Source organism: Corvus cornix, chromosome 1 (assembly GCF_000738735.6).
Source record: "Corvus cornix cornix isolate S_Up_H32 chromosome 1, ASM73873v5, whole genome shotgun sequence".
NCBI lineage: Eukaryota > Metazoa > Chordata > Aves > Passeriformes > Corvidae > Corvus > Corvus cornix.
The window spans coordinates 68,303,932-68,323,989 of record NC_046332.1 but is presented as its reverse complement, the minus strand read 5'-3'; the positions used below and the strand labels follow the sequence as shown (position 1 = coordinate 68,323,989).

At 43.0% G+C, this 20,058-nt stretch overlaps 2 protein-coding genes across 4 annotated transcripts; one reads left to right on the top strand and one right to left on the bottom strand.

Annotated features, from left to right (window-relative positions):
- The first annotated feature begins 1,350 nt into the window (after positions 1 to 1,350).
- On the top strand, positions 1,351 to 7,409 carry LOC104695875 (glutamine amidotransferase-like class 1 domain-containing protein 3A, mitochondrial). 2 transcript variants are annotated; one of them, XM_039550400.1, is made up of 4 exons: positions 1,351 to 1,569; positions 3,522 to 3,693; positions 5,525 to 5,729; positions 7,111 to 7,409. In XM_039550400.1, the coding sequence occupies exons 1-4, from the start codon at positions 1,462 to 1,464 to the stop codon at positions 7,301 to 7,303; spliced, it is 678 nt and encodes a 225-aa protein (XP_039406334.1). In that variant the 5' UTR covers positions 1,351 to 1,461; the 3' UTR covers positions 7,304 to 7,409. The 2 variants fall into 2 exon arrangements, with proteins under 2 accessions (XP_039406334.1, XP_019147736.1); XM_019292191.3 differs by lacking the exon at positions 1,351 to 1,569 and adding an exon at positions 1,726 to 2,862.
- Positions 7,410 to 7,951: 542 nt separating this feature from the next.
- Positions 7,952 to 19,406, bottom strand: ACOD1 (aconitate decarboxylase 1). Of its 2 annotated transcripts, none has more exons than XM_019292190.2 (5): positions 19,322 to 19,406; positions 13,900 to 14,061; positions 12,704 to 12,793; positions 10,499 to 10,704; positions 7,952 to 9,957 (listed from the first exon to the last, which is right to left on the bottom strand). In XM_019292190.2, the coding sequence occupies exons 2-5, from the start codon at positions 13,975 to 13,977 to the stop codon at positions 9,003 to 9,005; spliced, it is 1,329 nt and encodes a 442-aa protein (XP_019147735.1). In that variant the 5' UTR covers positions 13,978 to 14,061; positions 19,322 to 19,406; the 3' UTR covers positions 7,952 to 9,002. The 2 variants fall into 2 exon arrangements, with proteins under 2 accessions (XP_019147735.1, XP_019147734.1); XM_019292189.2 differs by lacking the exon at positions 19,322 to 19,406 and adding an exon at positions 15,503 to 15,592.
- Positions 19,407 to 20,058: the final 652 nt, after the last annotated feature.

Here is a 20,058-nt window from a genome sequence, read left to right as displayed (position 1 = left end):
GGTTAGAAAGGAGCAGGGAATTCCAGTGCTCAGTTCCCTAGCTCTAACATTAACCCTGGCCCTAACACACAGCAGAGTTTGGGACTACACTCGTATCTCCAAACATGCATTAAGCTTAAACTTCTTCCAGGCAGCAGCTTTCTCCTAGCTCCAGGCATAAAGATGATTCCAGTGGGATTCCAGCTCTGCAGACTCTCAGTGGAGCTATGCTGTGGTCCTGCTCAATCCTAAGAGGCAGATATGTGTGTATATATGTGGGCTGTGGTGTAAACTGAGCTGAAGCCCTACATCTGTTTGGAGTAAACATTGTCCAGCACACAGGAGTCTACCCTTCAGCAGGGAATTTCCCTATCCTGGCCCTGTCCTGTTCTAGAATCTCCCTGTCCATCATGCCACCCAGCCTCCCTACCAATCAGTATTCAACTGAATGCATTTTGCTAAAGGAAAAGGCTTTGCTCTGAAATGTCATTTTTGTTCTGCCCAGTCTACTCACAATCATTTCCTCTGCAGAAAACCCATACTCCAAATTTTTGGAAGACACTCTAATTTTTTCTACAATATCCAGCTTTTCAGTCCTCTGGTCCAGTAAGAGAGTAAGTTTTCATTATTAAACACAAGTTTCTTCTTATTATAAGAGAGGCAGCTCATGAAAAATGAAGGACCAGGAGCTGAGAGATCTTACTAAAACTCAGTACAGATGATTCCTGGAGTGGCATTTGTGTGCATAGTCCTAAGGAGGAGACTAGGGATGCGTTCATTCCCTCTGGGTTCACTAGAGCAATGCCTTAACAGACTAAGCTGGGAGTGGGTCAAGGAAGAAAGGTTGGTTTGCTAAAATACCTCTGCTTTTTCTGATAAAATGGAGCAGCTCCTTAGAACCCAGCATGAGGTTAAGTGAGAAAAAAGGACTAAGTGGGTCTGATGAGCGAGGTGTCACTGAAACAAACCGCATCAGGACCCAGCAGTACCGCAGGCCTCTTACCAAACCCCAGTCTTTTTTTGGCTTTCAAAGCAATTTGGAAGCCACATTTCCTTACACCATTATAGCCCTATGCGTAAAACAAACCCACCAAACAAAAAACTCCTCATAGGCACCCACGCTGAGGCGCTGCGAGGCCCTGCAGCTTTGGGACTGGCGACAGGAACGCGCACGTTCTACAGCGCCCCAGGGCTCACCGTGCGGCACCTGCCCGCCACAGAGCGCAGGCCAGGCCGAACGAGAGGCCGAAAATGCGTCAGAGCCTGGTTTGTTTAAAACTAGACGCACATGCCACTTGTTTTCCAGATTTCCTCATGTATTGCCCGCCCCCCCCCCTCGCCTGCACGGCAGCGGAAGATACAGACGGCGGCGGAGCCCGGCAGCGCAGGCGCGGCAGGAGGAGGAGCAGGAGCGGGGACGGTGCTGCAGGCCCGGGCCCGCCGCCTGGAGCAGCCTCTTCCCGGGCCTGAGGGGCGGCTGCCATGGGCAAGCGGGTGGCGCTGGTCCTCGCCGGCTGTGGCGTCTTTGATGGCAGCGAGATTCACGAGGCGTCGGCGGCGCTGGTGCACCTGAGCCGCGGCGGCGCGGAGGTAGCGGGGAGCGGCGGGGTGGCGGGGTGTGTATGTGTGTGTGTATGTATATGTATATGTATATGTATATGTATATGTATATGTATATGTATATGTATATGTATATGTATATGTATACGTGTGTGTGTGCGGCCCGGCGTGCCGTGTGATACAGCAGCTGAGTGTCCTCCTGTCCGTGGACCAGAGCCCCTCCCGGTTCCCGGTGGTCCCCGCGCCGCCACTGCACACTACAAGGCCTGTTCAGCCATAATCTCTCTCTTTATGTTGCCCTCTTCCCTGTTTCATTTATCCCCGCCCAAAATCCATGTTGCCTGGCCCCCTCACAGGAGCTGAGGTCGCAAACAGGCAGCTAGCTGGACAGAAGACTGAAAAAGGATCTCATTAATGCAACTAAATTATTATACTAAAAGTCATGCCTACAGGTCAAAAAGACCCCTGCCCAGGTGAAGACCGTTCCCCTGAGCATGTGTAGAAGGTAACTGGAGTTACAAAACTTGTATGGAAATGACCAGTCAATCATAATAGAGGGGCTGCACTTGGAGAGTTACTAACTCTGAAGTTCTGTGTATAGATAATGGCACAAAAAGTCCAGTGGGTGTGCTTGATTTGTGGAATACCACCAAACACCCGGGCTTGCACAACTCTGAAATAAATAATCAATGTCTCTCTTGAGTGTGTAATTATTGTCTTGTTGCATACCAGGTAATGAATCCAATTGTTTTGGCAACAGTGCCAGACTCTTTTCAGTGGTGCCCAGTGACAGGATGAGGAGCAATGGCCATAAACTAAACCACAAGGAGTTTGATCTCAACATAAGGAAGAACTTCTCTACATTGAGGATGGCAGAGCATGGGAACAGGCTGCCCAGGGAGGTCGTGGAATCTTCCTCTCTGGAGATACCCAAAACCCTCCTGGACACATTCCTGTGTAATCTGTTCTAGGTAACCCTGCCTGGTCAGGGGGTTGGACCAGACGATCTCCAGAAGGCCCTTTCAGCCCTAACAATTCTGTGATCCTGTGAACCCGGGAGCAAGGAGCAGCTGGAGACCTGTCCTTTCTCCTTTGGCCATAGGGAGCTGAGGATGGGTTAAAATTCTTTTATCTTTCTTCCACTTGATTTTGCAGCCATCACAGGGGTTCATCTGCTTGTTTTCTGCTCACTGTTTCTGGGCTCTCTTTGGTAAACTGGGACTTCTTGGAGAAGCCTGGGCCAGGATGCAGTGGTGTGCTTTGGTCCCATCTGTGACTTCAGATGGGAGAAGCTGGTCACTGTCTGTGTGTAGCCACACTCAGGTGTGTCATGCTAACAACAGCACCCTCATATCTAGCACAGAATTGCCATCTCTGAGAAGTTTGCAAAGGAAGCTTCAAAACACACAAGGAAACAGATCCTGTGGTACACCTGTCACAGAGCTTGATATTCTGATGCAGCTTTCCCCTTTTGTGTCTAATCAAAATCAGTCTTTCCTTTCTGCTGCTGGTGTTTTAGGACAGCTGGTAACTCTGATGTTTGCTCTAGAGATGCTTGTAAAGTTTGCATCTTTTAACTTTTTAATGTCAGACTTTTTTAGCACTTTCATTCCATAACAGCTAAGAGCAGCCTTTCTTCAAAGTCAGCTGTATGTCCAGTTGGGCTGCTGGTATAAATTGTGGTGTCCTGTTTGTCCCTGGGGTTGTCCGCCATGGCAAAATCAGTAAGCTTAATGTTGGCATAAGAATACCCTCCTGTCAAAATGCTGCAGGAATAGGATGGGGAGAATGGCTGTGTTTACTCAAGCTAATATATCATATGTCACTTTAGATATTTAATGTGCTAGATTCATCCTGTGGAATTCACTTAACGTGGATAAGAGGCTTCAGGGACAAAACCTATTTTCATTAAATGATCTTTATTGTGACAAATATATACGAGTTCTGTTTACATTCACAAAATTGATTCATCTCTCTTCTAGGTGAAGATATTTGCCCCCAATATTGAGCAAAGGGATGTAGTCAATCACCTAAAAGGAAGTCCAACAGAAGAGAAGAGAAACGTGTTAGTTGAAAGTGCCAGGTTGGCAAGGGGAAACATTCAGGATTTGGCTGAACTGAAAGCTAGTGAATTTGATGCTGTCATTTTCCCTGGTAGGTATCACAAAATCACAGAATATTGTGTGTTGGAAGGGACCCACAGGGATCATCGAGTCCAACTCTTAAGTGAACAGCCTATACAGGTGATGAAGCGCACAACCTTGGTGCTATTAGCATCATGCTCTGACCAGCTGAGGTCATCTTTTAAAAGAAAATGATTTGTGATTTTTTAACTCAATATATTTGTTGATTCATAGTTCACTAAGTAAAATGCCAGAGTGATGTTTAGGTATTAAGTTATGCATCCCACCATTCCTTCTTACTAAAGGTTGTGAAAACTTTACTACTTACTTGTGGACAAGAGCACTGACCAGAGTACAAAACTTAGGTCAGAACTCCATTACATGGCAATGCCTGAATTTCAGGGCCTCTGAAAATGTTGTCAGAATAGCAGGTTACCAAGTAGATTATGTTCCGTGTCAGATGTGAGTATATTCTGTTTTAATTATGTATCCCCTCAGCTGCTGATCAAGTTCTACTAAAATAGTTTATGGATAATTTTTTATTTAGAGACCACAAAATTGCCTTCCAGACGGAGGTAATTCTAATCACTTTTAGAAATGAGGAAGCATTATGAGGAAATCACGACTTGCTGAAGATCTCTTTCCAGAATATTCGTAGTACTGTTAAATACTGCCTTCATGATTGGGCCCAAGTGTTAATTTTGAAGTTTTCACGCTGTTGTAAGGCCAGCAGAGGGAGCATGTGTATAACACAGAGAAACAATTCTGCCTGCACTGTACGTGAGTGGTTGGTGTCAGGGCTGGGCAGGAGGGAGTAGAGGCTCACAGATGTTTTCCACGTTAATTTCATGCTTTTATAACCCAGGCTCGAGGGGATTGCTGTAATAACTGTTAGAGGGAAATAAACCCTATTAAGTTTGAGAATTAAAATCCTACCTCAGAGATTTCAGATAACACTTGAAAGTGAGCAAAGCAGGAAAGGAAAAATACTAAAAATGCAAAGCTTCTTGATGTTGCATGTTGAAGTACTTGTGGAAAATTCTATATGCTTATTGGAGAAAGTTGATGTTGTGCACATTCCATATGGAATCACCTTACTTTGATTATTCTGATGGTTATAAATCTAGTAAATAAAGGAGCTGTAAAATACAATCTGCTTATACAGTTAAATGAAGATTAAATGCACCTAAAGGGTTGTTAAAACTAATTTATAGAAAGACAAATTGGCACTATTTTAAATCAGAAATTACGTTATCAAGGCTTTTTGTCTCAGAAGATCCTATGTTATAATGTCCATTTTATATAGAATCCCCTTTGTTTTTACTGTGTTAATCTATTTTTAAAGTCCAAAAGTAATTCTAGGGAAGAAGAAAAGCTCTTCTATAATTGCTTAAGCATCAAAGTAAAACTTGAGAGTTCATTACTATAGAGGGTCAAATCACTGTTTGCATTATTCCCATGAATTCCATACTTGTGCTTTTAACTAGTATTGGTCTTTCTTCAGATCCCTCTTCCTTATTGAGGAGTACATAACAAATGGTGCAGCTGTTCTAATGATTAGCAGATGCGTGTGAGGTCTCCTGTTTGTCCCTTTGTTGCTTTTTGAAACAAGATTAAGCTTTCTGGCTTATATATAACCTACATGGTATAAAAAAGTGTGCAGTTAAACTTTTAACTTTGTAAACCCATCATTTACGGGTTACAGTGACATTGTAAAACTTTCAATACAGTAACTTAACAGTCCCACGGATACCAAGATTACGTTGTAAAAAAGAGCTTCTGTTTGGTATCAAATTTGATAACTTTTAGCAGTGCCTTATATTTAAGCTTTTTGTTTTTTTTTTTTTTTTTTTCTTTTTTAGGTGGTTTTGGTGTAGCAAAGAATCTGTGTTCCTGGGCTGTAGATGGCAAGGACTGTACTGTCAATGAGCACGTGAACTCCACACTCCAAGCCTTCCACAGTGCTAAAAAGCCCATTGGTTTGTGCTGCATATCACCAGTTCTGGCAGCCAAAGTCTTTCCTGGCTGTGAGGTTACAGTCGGTCAAGATAAAAACGTAGATGGAAGGTAAGAAGGAATGGATGGAGAATTAGGATTAGGAAATGGACAGGCTTCTGTGCAGGAGTCTCTTTGGTACCAGTAAACCTGGGGAAACTTAGTTACTTTTGAGAAAAATTAGTGACAATTTTCTCTTGCATAATAGTACTAGGCACAGAACTCTCAGGGCAGACCGAGTGAATCCATGAGGTCAGGCGACTTGTGGTGCTGCAACCAGATAGACACTGTCTGTGATACCATAGAATTGTTTAAGTTGGAAAAGTCCTCTAGGATGGTAGAATCCAACCTTTAACCTAGCACTGCCAAGCCTCCACTAACCCATGTCCTTAAGTGTCATGTCTACCTGACTTGTGAATGTCTCAGATGTTCTGTGATAACATTTACAGACACATTACAATTAACAGTGAAAGCTCTAGGTGTCCTCACCTCTGGCCTAAACTATCATTCTTTGAGCCACCTTTATTGTGCAGTGTGAGGGCTCACAAGTCACGGGATGTAGCATCCATCAGTCCTAAAAGGGACAGAACAGGGGATGTTTGTACCATCATAGCTGCACAGACACACTAGCGACCAGGGATATCAAGTTATTTTTTCCCATTCCATTCATGGCAGTTGAGTGACAGATTGCAGCCCATCCTAAGCGAGATCCAGCATTTGCTTACCCAATGCCTTTGAAGGCCATGATTTATCTTGCAAACGTGTAAATGAAGAGCAGGCGTTTGGCCAGCTGGCATTCAAAGACTTGGTGCCCTGTGGTAATTTGAGTGGCTGTTTAGATTGTGTCTCTGGGCTTTTGTCTGCTCAGAAATTTTTAATAAAGTTTTTCTGGTGGTAGTGGTTTGGGGCCACTTCAGGGAGAGGGAGATGAGAACAGGGCCTAGCAGAAGTCAGTACTGCTTCAAGAACTGTCAACTCCCAATAAAACTTCTGAATTAAATTTATCAGCAGCAGTAGTGAGGGATTGCATCTGTTCCTCCCTTATCAGAAGGGAAAAGAAGAAATCAAAATCTCTACAGAATCCCAGAGGAACACCTTACATGGTGGTGTTGGAAAAGGTTGCAAGTTCAGCTGGCTTCCCTCAAACTTTTGAGGATCAGTTATAGCTGCACTTCGTATCATCTTCCAAACGTAACAAAAGATTGTTAAAAACTGTTTCACCTTCTGACATATTGGGGCTCCGCATTTCAGACCTTGTTTTCAGAGGTATTAGATCACTTGATGTGTCCATAGGGAATAGGAAAATCTGATAGTAGCAGCCTCTTTAACTCCCTTGTCATCATCAGCTAAAGAGTCATGTAGATATTATTGTAGTTCTCTCATTCAAGTTGCGTATGCAGAATTTTATGGCTGTGTCATCGCTTTATATTAATTAAAGTCTTTTTATTTACAGATTTCCTGATGCTGAAACGGCATCTGCTATAGCAGAGCTTGGATGTAAGCACATTTGCAAAAATGTAAATGAATCCCATGTGGATAAAGCCAATAAAATAGTTACTACCTGTGCTTTCATGTGCAAGGCTCCTCTGCATGAAATCTTTGATGGAATTGGAACAATGGTACAAGAAGTCCTGAAGCTTGCCTGACTAGAAGTGTACAGACTTCTCCAAGGAAATCAGTGTAGCTAAGCATAAACATTTAGCTTCCTTTGAGTGAATTAATAAAATAATGCAACTGCTAAACTTCACAGTTCCTGGTTTGTTTGGTGTGGTGGAGTGTTTTTTAATATTTAATACATCCGATGGTTACTGCTGAATTTAACCTATTTATTTCTCTTTAAAAATAGAAGCCATATGTTGAAGGTGATGGGGGGGTTCTTTTTTTTTTTTTTTTAATGAATCCAAATGTATTCAGTCTTAAAAAGACTGAATGGGCAATGGGGTTTTATCACATCACTAAAGGTTATCAGTAATTCACATTTGCTGTTACCCAGCTGTAATGAAATAGCTGTAAATGAGTCTGATTACCTTCAGTATAGGTGAGCAATTCTGATTTCTAATCAGAAGGGAAAAATAAAAGAATGTGGTTATTTGGGTTCTTTTTTCCCCTTGCAAGTCTTTAAGCAAGTATTACTAATGGACTTCTGAATTTTTTGCAGAGCCCCTAGGTAAACCAACTTTATAAACCAAGATCCAGCACAAATGAATGCATTGTATGTGGAAAAGATACACGTTTTGCTCTAATAAAAGAAGTAATTTCAGATTTATTTAGTGAAATGAATTAGCTTTATTTCGTGATTTTTTTTTTTTGCATACATCAGTTAGTGCCCTGAGGAAGATAATTTTATATGTGTTAGAGTACATGCTTTGATCTTACAAAGCTGAACAAAGAGTTGGCAGCTTCTCTTAGAAGCTCAGTCTAGCAAGGCTTTGTATTAGAGGAGCAAAAAATTCCCAGAATTCATTATCAAGGTTCCCTGTGGACACTGAGTTGTCTGGCATAAGAAGTGCTCTGGTGTTGGCAGGTCTCTGTCACTCCTGCCCAGTGTAGTGTAGCCCACACTCTGCTGGGCCTGAAGTAACCTAAACCGACACCACGTGCTCAGTGTCTCCTGTAACGGGGGCGGGAATAAAAAGGGGAACAGACCTATACCACACAGAAGCCAAGAGGTGGAACTGGGAAAGAATGCCTTTATGAGAGGAGGGTGCAGCTGTCCCTCACGCTCAGCACTCGTGTGAGCAGGCTGGGCCCAGGCCTTTGCTGCCTCAGTGCAAGAGCGATCGCTGCAACGATGCCTGACTCGCTGCAGGGTATCAAGTGCTACCACTCCCTACCTGGGCTGTGTTTATTTTAGCACAAATGTCAACGCTCATATGTAACAGGTGCCCTCTTCAAGGAGATTGTAGAAATAAATCTACAGAAATAAATATATAACGGCTCTTGTTCTCTGTACTTCTAACTGTGATGATTTTCATGGACACAGCACTTCCATACTCTTCCAGAATTTGGATTTCCTGTATGGAGTTATTTAGGAGCAACAGCACACAGATTTTTGGCAGTAGAGCAGGGAGATTTTTGTGCCATGCGCAAGCAGTGAGTGCTCTGCCTCTAGAGGTCCAAAGATAGCTGAAGTTGGTTGTGCCAGCAGAGGATCTTCTGTTCAGCCTGACTAAGCTGGGCACATAATCACCAAATTATTTAGTTAGTTAAAATCCACAATATTGGACTGAATATGGTTCTTGTGTTATAGGAGTCTTATTTAAAAGTGCTTGAGTCACTAAGTAAGAGTTTGTCCTGAATTTTGCATTGGCTTTGTGAAGAGCAGGTAGCTGTTGGCTGGAACATTCAAAGGAAGCGCAGCTTGTCTGGAAGCGCTCTAGCTGACTGTCCTGATAGGAATGTACTTAACACAGAGCAGTCCTCTACTTTTTCCAGGTTGTACACGGTCTCTACAATGCCTTCCACAGCTTCAGCAGGCAGAATGCCAAGGGCATTGGATTGAAACTTTTTCTCCAAGTCCTCCTTTTTCAGAGGTTTCCTCCAGTGCCCGTAGAAGGTAGTGCAGCGGTCGCTGATCATGTTGCCATCCTCAAGTATGATGCTCACTTCGCAGTAAAGGCTGTCAAAGCTGGGGGTGTTGTCAGGAGGGTGCTCCAGCTGTGTTTTGCAGAGGAGCTCCTGCAAGGCTGGCCGGTGAACATTCTCAGTGGAGAAGGACTGGACTGACATGCTGCCGTCCAGCAAAGCAGAGCACGCAACAAACTGGAAGGAGTGTCGTGCTTCATGCTCTGAGGCTGGGCTAGGTCTGTTCACATATTTGACCTCAGGGACTTTGAGAATGACTTTCTCAATTTTATCAAGGGGGAGCAAGTTCTCACTGCTCTCCACAAGCTTCCTCCTAACAGAAGATGCTGCATCAGCCACCCAGTGTGTTGCAAGATGAGCAGGAAAGCGTTTGATGGCCACATCTTGCTGGTCCAAGAGCCAGGGGTAGGACTGCAAGGTTGGCAGAGTCTGTGGGTTGTAATCTGTATAAAAGGCACCCATCCCTGACTCCATGTCCAAGATCTGTTTGTTTCCTTCAAGACCCTGTAAAGCTAAGCAAGCTGCTTCCAATCCGTGCTTGGCAGCATTCCCAACGTGGAGGGGCTTTATCTGGGTTGCTGCATTAGCCAGTGGGGCACCTGCATAGGAGGCAGCAATAGCCAAGGCATTTTTACATTCCAGCTGGTCAAGAGCTAACAGTTTAGCACAAGCTGCTGCACTCCCCATTGTACCAACCACAGCTGGTGGGTGAAACCTGAGAAAACAAAAGTATCTTCATTACCAGATTACAAAACCTCAAATTCACTATATACAAAAGCTTTTCATTTATTGCCATGGAAAATGGATTGGGCCATAAAGAAACACACATTCAGCATTCACGTGTGGGCCTAACTGAGAGTTGTCACTTTTCCCCAGGAAAAAGTTAAACTGGAATAGTACTGCTTGCAGTAGGTCTTCCCCAGAAGGCAACTGAAACATTAGAGCTGCTCATAGTTCAAAGCAAATTTATAGTCACATATAAAGTTATATTTATTATTATTTAAATTTATATATTATTATAGATCTATAAAAATTCAAAGTAGGGAGATCATCTCCTTACTGTGAATTGATCAATGCTTTCACAAAGAAATCTATTAGCTCAAGAGTTAGGAGTCAAGTGTATTTACATGTAAAATGAACCTTCCCTAAATTTTCAGATAAACAGCCCTGTATTTTAACTGACATTTAATTATGTATATTAACACTGATTAAAAACCACTTCCACTCAACTCTCTACTTTAAACATTTCTATGTACCGTTTTGGAATATTCTTGGCTTCTCTGGAGAAGTGCAGCAACCTGCCTTGCACTTCAATTCCCACATTGAAAGCTAAGAGCAGATCAAGACCAGAGATTTTTTTCTTCTGAGGAAAGGCCTCTGAGAGTGCAATCACTGCGGAGAGCACAGCCCCGGATGGGTGTGTGGCTGGATGCCAGGTGTCATCGAAGTCCATTGAGTGCACCTAAAGGAAAGAAAAGCATTGATCTGTTGTTAGAAATAAACTCTGACTTGACAAGATTGCCTCAGTCAAATGAAACTACTGTAACTGGTATAAAAAAGTACAGAAGAACTAAATCTTCCTTAGAAAGCAAAAAATTCAGAAGTCTTTTAAAGACCTTTACTCCCAACATGGCTGTCTGAGAAGTGGCAATGCAGCAGAGATCTTACCTCAAAGGAGTATAATTCTAATCCAAGTTGTACCAGCCTGAAACCAGTGTGACAGTGATTCCTTTTTTCTGCAGTTGGCTTTTGCTGCTTTAATTAGACTGGTATAATTAAATCAGATGTTCTAGGTCCACCATGTGAACAGTGAATTTTCACTTTCTCCAAAACATAATGAAATATAAACATAATGAAATTACTTCCCTGGTGCTGCAAGTGATGCTGCTATTAGGACTTGCACCATAAAACTATAGCAGTTAAATACTGCTAAATGAAATTTATATCATCAGAGCTACTTCTCTGGTGCAACCATTCACAGGCAACAGGCACAAGCCTGCAAATGTACAGGAGGCCTTAGCCTGAATTTTCAGCATACTGAAACAAGACCTGTTACACAAGGAACCAGACTCCCTGGAGTGCTGGGACTTAGGAGAAAGCTACAGTCTTAATGTGGAATGAGCTGCTTGGCTCAAGAGACTATCCCAAGTGGTGCCTTCTCTTTCTCATGCCCAGAGCCCAGCTGCTCAGGAAGATTTTAGGTGTTCCCAGCTTGGCATATGGCTGCTGATCTGGTAGCTGATGGTTCCCAACAGTGCAGTCAGTGTCTGTAATGAACTGCTTATCAGACACATTCCTTCCCCTCACAAAGTTTTGAGATCCCCCAGGGACCTGAGAGCATCAGGGACAGCATTTTTTATGTAGCATAATAACACCTCAAAAACTAAGCTTTCACATCTGTTCACTCATGTCTTACTTTGGAGCAAGCTGGTCAGGTTTTGCCCTGTAATACTGCGATTGTGCATTTCTGAGGACTGTTTCTAAACAGATAGAAGAAAACCCAGCCTCTGCCTTGAAAAACTTTGATGCCATGTGGGAAGATGCCTTGCAGTGCAGGATAAGGAAATTTGTGCCCAGTACCCTGTAAGCTGTGTTTCTGGCGTCTTCAGTAAGTGCTTAAAATTGACCTGTGACCAAGATGTAAACTGAAATGATCATATATATGCTAACAGCCAGATCTGAATATCACAAGGGCTGCCAGGAGCTGAGAGGTATCAGATCTCATTTCCAAGGTAATTTTCTCTACATTGGAAATGAGCTGTTAAATTGGACCTCTGATATTGTTGTCACACTAATTTAAATAGGCTTAATATTACTATTTCTTTGGTTGGTCATCTTCCCTAATTTTGCATAATTGCCAAATTTGTCTACCCCACCTCTTGTGCATCTTTCAATTTCAAATGGTTTCAGCCTCAATCTGAATTTAGACAAATGTCTGGGGAGTCAGTTACTGCTTTAATGACAAACTGTGTGTCCAAAATTTATAACTGGCTTTTGGAAACTGGATAACTGAAGATTAAGTTGCCTTGTGATATTATATGTGTATGTATCTATATGTGCATCTGTCTGGGTTTTTCTGTAGCTGTACTTTGCCAATTGGCATGAAATTCGGATCCCAGTGAAATGAGGTAGAGCTAGAGTGTGTCTTTTTAAGCGGCTACAGCAAGGTTGTAACCTTGCTACAAGGTTACCAGCTTGTAAACCATAGAGTTCTGACAATTGACAACAGCCCCAAGTCCCACATTAAAGGTAAGGGATGCTGTTGAGTTTGGATCACACATATATCATACCTTAAATTTAATCTCACTAGAAGGAAGTTGAAGCACATTAGGAGAATAGTCTAGGAAAGTTTTGTAGCAGGCGTCAGAATAAGCTAAGATTTTTGGAACATTCTGTTCTCTATAGAGCAAGAATGGCATCAATTTGTATGATTAAAGAGCAAATAAAAGAGCATCCCTTACAGCCACTCCATTCACAAAAGCTGCATACAGAGGAGGCAGTCGGAAATCCAAGTGGCCCCAGATGGTACTGGATAAATCTGAGCTGTAGATCTGAAACAAATTGACATCAATTAATTCAAAGTCCTGAACCTAAGGATAAATGTGCATTGCATCTCTGATGTAACTGAGAGCAGACCATGCCCTCTCGGGACCTAACTGTTCCCTTTTATGAGAAAAACAGTGTTCCTTCAGAAAGTATGAAAAGAAACTCAGTTTCCTGTTTTCTTATGTCCTGTTCCACCCAAACAGAGCTCGGAGGCAGACCAACACCATCCATCTGGCCACTCAGTACCTTCACACAACCTCTGGCTACTGATGCCCCTTCTCACTACCCACTGACAAGTCCCTCAGAATCACAGAATCAACTGGGTTGGAAAAAACCTCTGAGGTCATCAAGTCTGACCTAAACGATGACAGGACTGTCATCATCTTGTTGGGGAAGACGTCTTGTTAAACGGTTTTGTTTCCAGTGTTTTAGTAAGACCCTGAGTAAATGATAGATGGCCTCCTGGTGCTGCAAACTGAATAAAACAGCATGAACTACCATGGCTTGGAAAGGGGAATTCCCTGTGGGAAGAGACTTACTGGCACACAGAGCTCTGGAGCACAAGTCCCACTAGGCAGAGCTGAATGAAAAAACAGTGGGATAAACTCCTCTTCATTGATGCACTCCTGTGTTGGGAAGGCTTCTTTTCAGGGCCAATTACTCTGCTAGCATGAGGAGAGCAAGACTAGAGGAGAAGCATGGCTAATGCACCTCAGACAACAATTATGTTTTATGGACTGCAAGTAACCCACTGCTAACTCCCCACCTCTTTAACAGTTCCTTGATTTGAAAGGCTGGTGATAAGTGATGTTTACTTTGCTGATGCTTTTAATAAAATATCATAGGTGAAAGAAAGGAAGGGGTTCTTAGCTGACTGTGTTTGTAGAGGGGGATCTTAGCATACAGGCTGATACATAGGCTTCTGCCCATCCAGAGTGGAAAGTAACTTGAGCACTGAAGTTTCACTGTTTCCAGTGGGAAGAACGCCATTTCTTTCTTTCCATCCACAAAAGAATTTCACCATGGCAAAATTTCCTTTTCATAGCCTAAGTTTTCCCTTGTTTGCTTAAAGCTAAACCTGAGGGTGTGCTATGAATAGCAGACACCTTACCTTGCTGTACTGTGTCACTTTTTGGCAGACCTCGGTGCTGGTACCCAGAAGCCCCACTCCAAGAGTATCCAGAATCATTCGCTTACTTCTCTGAATTACTTGATCTGTCAACTGATTTGCATTCAAACCATGAATCACCTTGGCAAAATTTCCTGTAACTGTCTGGGAAGGGAAAAAATAAAGAAAAAGAAGTAGATATTTCTCTATATTTAAAGGAAACACTATTTTAAACTTTTTCTTTCCTCTTTTTTTCCTTTCCTCTTTTTTTTCTTTCATTTTTGGGTTTCTGACTAGCTTGCTGGTCATTTCTGCCCCTGCTTACATGAATTGCATCAGCAAAACCAAGGTTTGAATTCTTCCTCTTTTTATTCCCAGAAATGTCACTGTGTTATTTATATTTTATTTATGCTTTTATCATTATCCTTTTCTGTTCTGTATTTCTTCTGCTTTCTCCCTGAGTCCTTGAGAGTATGCACTGCAGGTGCTGTAACTATGCAAGATTATCTCTGTCATCTCTGTCTCTATCTTATCCCCATTTCATCTCCATCTCCATCTCTAATGACTATGTTTTTACTTCTATTTGGGAGGTGTGTGTGTGTGACACACACACACACAGACACCCCCCCCAAATAGAAGTAAAACCATCTTTCCCATAGCACCTGCTTATTGGTATTGAAATCAGTGGGAGAGTAGCATTTCAAGCCAGTGTACCCACTACCACACAAGAAGGCAAGATTTAATCTCCCTGATTAGCAGCCTTACTATCCCAAATCTTGCTGAGCTTGGAGCTCAGTGGGAGGCAGGAGTTGTCAGCCCTACCTTTCACATATTGCTCATAGCTCCCAGCTCCCATTGAATTCACTCTCAGCTGGAGTCCCAGATTTTCTCCAAGACAAGGTCTTGCCTCTTTGAAAAGCAGTGGCTCCTTGTTCCTGGATCCTGCTGCTCTGGCAATTATATATATTTATTTTCCTCTCCTATTGAGCAATGACCCATTATGCAAATTCAACCTGCTTCTTGGCTGTGAACTGTTGTTAGTATCTCTATTAGAAAATAATCTAAAACTTCCCTTTCTGGACCATTAGAAATGTCCTGCTGTAGAGGTACATATTATTTGCCACCAGTCTATACACACACTTTCTTTTTTACACTGGCAGTAGTGAATATTTATCTTCTCTCTCTTTGAAAATTATCTCCTTACCTTTCTCCTCTTCCTTCCCCTTCCTTTACTCCCCTGCACATATCCACGCAGAGTGGTGGTATTTCCTTTTGCCCTTCATTTTTCTGAGTTAAAGAAACCAAACTGTTCTCTCCTTTACAATATGGACTCACCCCTACTATGCTCGTAAATTTTCATTACTTTGTTCACACTGGATTCCTCTTTCCCTAGCAATGGTGACCAGAATTGTACCCATCATTACAACCCAGTTCTCACTCACACTTGTAGTGAAGCATTAAGATTATCTTGAAGAAGCAGTTACAAGCAGTTTAAAGCAGGTGAATCACATATCCTGTGGTGTGATGGGCACCTACTGAGACATACGGAATGAGGATATGAAAGCTTAAACAGAGAATCGCATCTTACAGTGCAAAGAGACAGTACCTTTGCCCACATCTTGCAGGGGTGATGCAAGGTCCCAGAGAGAGGCAGCAAATGAGTGGTGGCCAGTGAGCAGGGGAACTCACTCTCTCACTGTTTATATGTGTCTGTCTGAGGTGGGGAAGGGGTTACGCCTTTTTTACTTGTGCATCTTGTCCTGCCCATTTCCTCTCCTGCCTGTAAATGTTCTTTTTGCTTCACTTTCAACTTTCCTCTGACTAATTGTACAATAAACCTCTGGGACACATGTGATAGGACTTAGCCAGTCATGTTTACATGTTGTGTAAATTAATACATGCAATACTTCATTACCAGATAGAAACTGATTCAAGTGTCTTACATCTGGTAGCATGGAGAGGTGTGTGGAACCACGGTAATCCATGGATAGCTCTACTGGTTGGGAAAGTCCAGTGCTAGACTACAGGATGGCAAAGGTTTTTTTTAGCTTAAACAACCTGTTGTTAATTTGTTTTGGTTTTTTCTTCTTTTGCTATATGTCTCATCTCTAACACATACAATTTAGCCTTGGGAAATGTAGAATTTCATCTTCATAAGAATTTCAGACCATAAATTGGATTAAGACAGTTCTTGGCACTTAGAAGTGTTTTAAAAGCATGAATCACTGTGTGTTAGTGATAGATAGGGAATGAGAAATCCCTGCCTATCCCATCAGGAAGGGAGCAGACCCCACAGGAGCACGACTAGGGGCCACTGATTAATTCTGAATTAAGTAATGATGTCTGAAGTATGGGAATCACCTGGATTATGGAACAAAGTATCAAATCTTGGCTTTGCAGACCTGCACTTCCATGAAAAGTACTGCCTAAAACTTAATCTAGGAACGTCAGCCCTTTACTGAGAATACCTCCAAAATTTTTGTAAAGCCTTATGTAATTCCTGAGTGCTTCCAGGCAGATAACAGCATGGGTCAGGAGGTAAAGCTAAACATCGATTTGAGTGGTTCTAACCACTACTGAAAGGTCCTGTTTCAGGCTGTGTCCTTCCCCCTCTCCTGCCCCTGGATACATAGTCCTCCTTGGGCCAGCCCTGATGCTGAGCAGACCCATTTCTGAGCTGGTCCAGCCTGTCTCCAGAGCTAGCTCAGTGATTCTCAGCAGTCACGCATAAATGAGTTTCATTCCCTTGGAAATGCAAAATTAAATCTCACAGCACAAGCAGAGGGAGAGAGGAGTAGGGCTAGCAGTATTCTGTGAAATTTTGGGAGGGCACGGACACGTAACGTGAGAGAAGAGGGAATCAACTGTTCCCCAGCAAGCTCTAACCCAGACATTTGCCTATTTTGCCTGTGCTTTTAGACAGTTCTGCTTTTGGGTGTCATCTTCTGGTGCTTAACTTGATGCTGAAAATTGCACTGGGTAACAAAGAACCCTAAATGATAGAAGTGGTGACGAGTCAGTTCACAGATACAGCCAAAGAGCCTGAGGCCCGGGATTCCTAAAACCCAGCCCTACAAACACATATATGATTTTGCGCAGGCTAACCTGCATGATGTGAAAGCTCCATTTAAACCCTTGTCCTGTCTTTCTTTTAAATATGAGCTGCTGATCAGCATGGCTACTGAACTTATTCCCACCCATGTCTCTATGAGTATGCCACAGTTTCCTCACCCATGCAGGTATAACTTGCATCTGCATAAAACATGTCCTAGTTCCTGGGTGACATGTGCTTTGCCAAATCCTGACCCCACAGGGAGAGAGAACCAGAATGTGCATCAGTGCTTCTTCCTTGCCCCCCATATTTCCACACTGAGGGAAACCTCAGCGGTAGCCTGGATGTAGAATTACCTTTGGAGCTGATAAAATCTGGCCCACATAATGGGATTGCTCATGTTGACAAGGTTGGCAGTGGTAGAAATGTTAATAGAAGTTAATGCTATTGGGCTGAAAAAGGGAAAGATTTTATTAACTTTCACTTTCGTTCCTTCAGCTCATTCTTCTCTTCAGAAAACTGCAAGAAAATATTTATATTTCAGAACCACAGAATCACAGAGTGGCTGCAGTTGTAAGGACCATCTTGTCCAACCTCTAACAAGGCCATCCAGAGCAGGCTGTGTCCAGTTAGGTTCTGAATATTTCTGAGCACAGAGGCTCCACAGCCTCCCTGGGCAACCACAAAAAAATTACCTTTGAGATTACATTTATAACCCCATTCTGTTTCTCATTTCTTTCTCCTCCTCAAGTGAGATAGAGGTCCTGCTGCCTTAATCCCATGATGAGACTCCAGAGTGAATCTGGATGGGAAAGAGAACTTGTGATGTGCCTTGCAATGTGATGTGCAGTCACGTGCTGCTAGCTGATCTCAGATACATGGTCACTTCTCTCTGTGATCTTGACTGCAGGAGGGACTGTCCCATGCATTGCAACAATAACATTAGTACTATTTAAGGACTGAACTATTACGAGAAAGTGACTTTTTGTTAAGAAAAGAAAGAAGTGGAACTGTACATTTGCTTGGGAAATCAATTTCCAAACTGTGCTCTGCAGACCTCAGACTCAGGTGTACACTGTAGACTGTAAGGGAAAAGAAAGCAATATGATTATCACTGCAGGGGGAAGAGGCATCTATACAAAGTCCTGTACCTCCACAGCAGAATTCCTAGGGGTCTAAACAGAAGAAGGTTGAAAATCAGTGACTGAGAGTTTGGTACAGGCTGTCTACCCTGACAAAGGGAATCTGCTGCTTTCCTCTTCTTTGACACAATACACATGGTTCAGCAATTTGGGCAGACAATTTGTTAAGTAGAAAGTGTGGTGGAAAGACAAAATGTGTTCATCCAGATGCCATTTGCAGCATCGCACGCAGCTACAGTAACGAGCTGTGTTGATTACAGAACAAGGCTTTAGAAAACCAGTGCCCCACAGAGTCTATTTTCTCCTGCTGACATCACATTTTTAAGCTCCTTTTTCCCTTCTTTTGCCTCCTGTTATTTTACGCTAAGCTCTGCCCACACCTGCAAGCTGTATGTTTGCAACTGAAAGCAATTTTGACCCTAGCCTTGTGCTCCTTTTGTTCTAAGGAAATATAAAAACGTGACAAAATACGGAGTCCAGGCTTCCTTTTCTCTAAGCCAGCTTTTAAAAAGTAACTTTATTCATGGCCTGTGCTTAGATGAGAAAACAGGAGACAGGTGCCAATGTGCTGTGGTTACAGAGACTCTGCTGTTGCTGTGAGTCTGAAAACAACTTACAAGTGCAGGACTTGCTCTTTTTCCCTCTAGTGGGATATTTTAATTACAGTAAAAAGGTGAGAATCTTAGTGAATTGTCTGGAATAGATGGCTTGATCTAAAACCTGTTAGCAGCCCTACAGCCATAACTCTTCAGATCCTGTAATATTGCACCTACTGTTGTTATAGCCCCTGTGCCTCTTTTTCCTCAAGCCTACCCTCCCACATTTACCCCAACAGTGGGTACTAAGCCAGACAGAAATAACACACAGCAAATGCAATAGGCAATGATTGCACCATGAAATGTACTGTCCTGGAAATTTCTAGCCTACAGTAGTTCTCTTATTCACTTACTTGCACAACTAGTGGCAATGGCAGTGAAATCTCTGAGAAGTTATCACCCTTGTTTGTTTTTTTTTCAAAGTTGCCAGAGCAAATCTTGGAAGTTCCCATCCATATTCTGGTGAAGGTTGCTATGAGTCAATGTGCTGGTCAGTGCACTACATTATACCACCTTTCTTGCCTTCCTAAATTAGCAGTGCTATTCCTAAAGGCAATACCTCAAGGTTCATTTTAACTTGTGATATAGATGCTGGTTTGCTTCAATGAGCTGTAAGATAGAGGTACCAGACATACCTGGGATATTCGCTTAGGACCACATCCAAGACAGCATCATTTATGGAGTAGTGCTGTTGCTGCCTGCTCCTAGGTCGCCCTTCCCTCTCCCTGAGACTAGTCAGACAAGTCAGGACTTGCCCCTGCCATGTGCTCTGAACCTATTTGCTCTAGTGCGTGGGCAAAACCAAAAGTGACTCAGGAGCAGTGTCTGATTGGCCGGTCACCCCGGTCCGCCCCTAGCTCTCGCCTTTCCCTTCTCCTGAATAAAAGAGAGAGCTCAGAGTGGGCCCACCCTCTTTGGCTCAGCTCCCTTCTGCGAGCCGCTTAGGTGTGTCTGTGTCTCTATTGAAAGCATCTGATTGCAGGAGTAAGGCATGAGCCAAAGGCTATATTTCTCCCTCTTTGCTTCTACTGGTGGTGTCAACTTTGCAGCTGCCATTTTGCAGCTTTTAGAGCTACTGAAATGCTGGATTGCCCGTGCTACGTCTCTAGTCTGCCCGAGGCTTTCTAAGGCGTTGAACTACGAGCTAGCCAGTAAAAGTGCTGTGAGTATTTCCACATAATGCGAAGAGGCCTGGTCTATAACTGTGAGAAGACACTGCAGCTCCATGAAGTTCCTGTTGATCCAACGTGCGTTTTAGCTCTCACCAATGCTACAGCTTTTAACTCTTTTACTGGTGCCACCACTCAGTTTTACCCTGTCTTCTGCAGCATGCTCAGGCTCTGCTGCAACACTGTGGATCACGTGCAGTTCT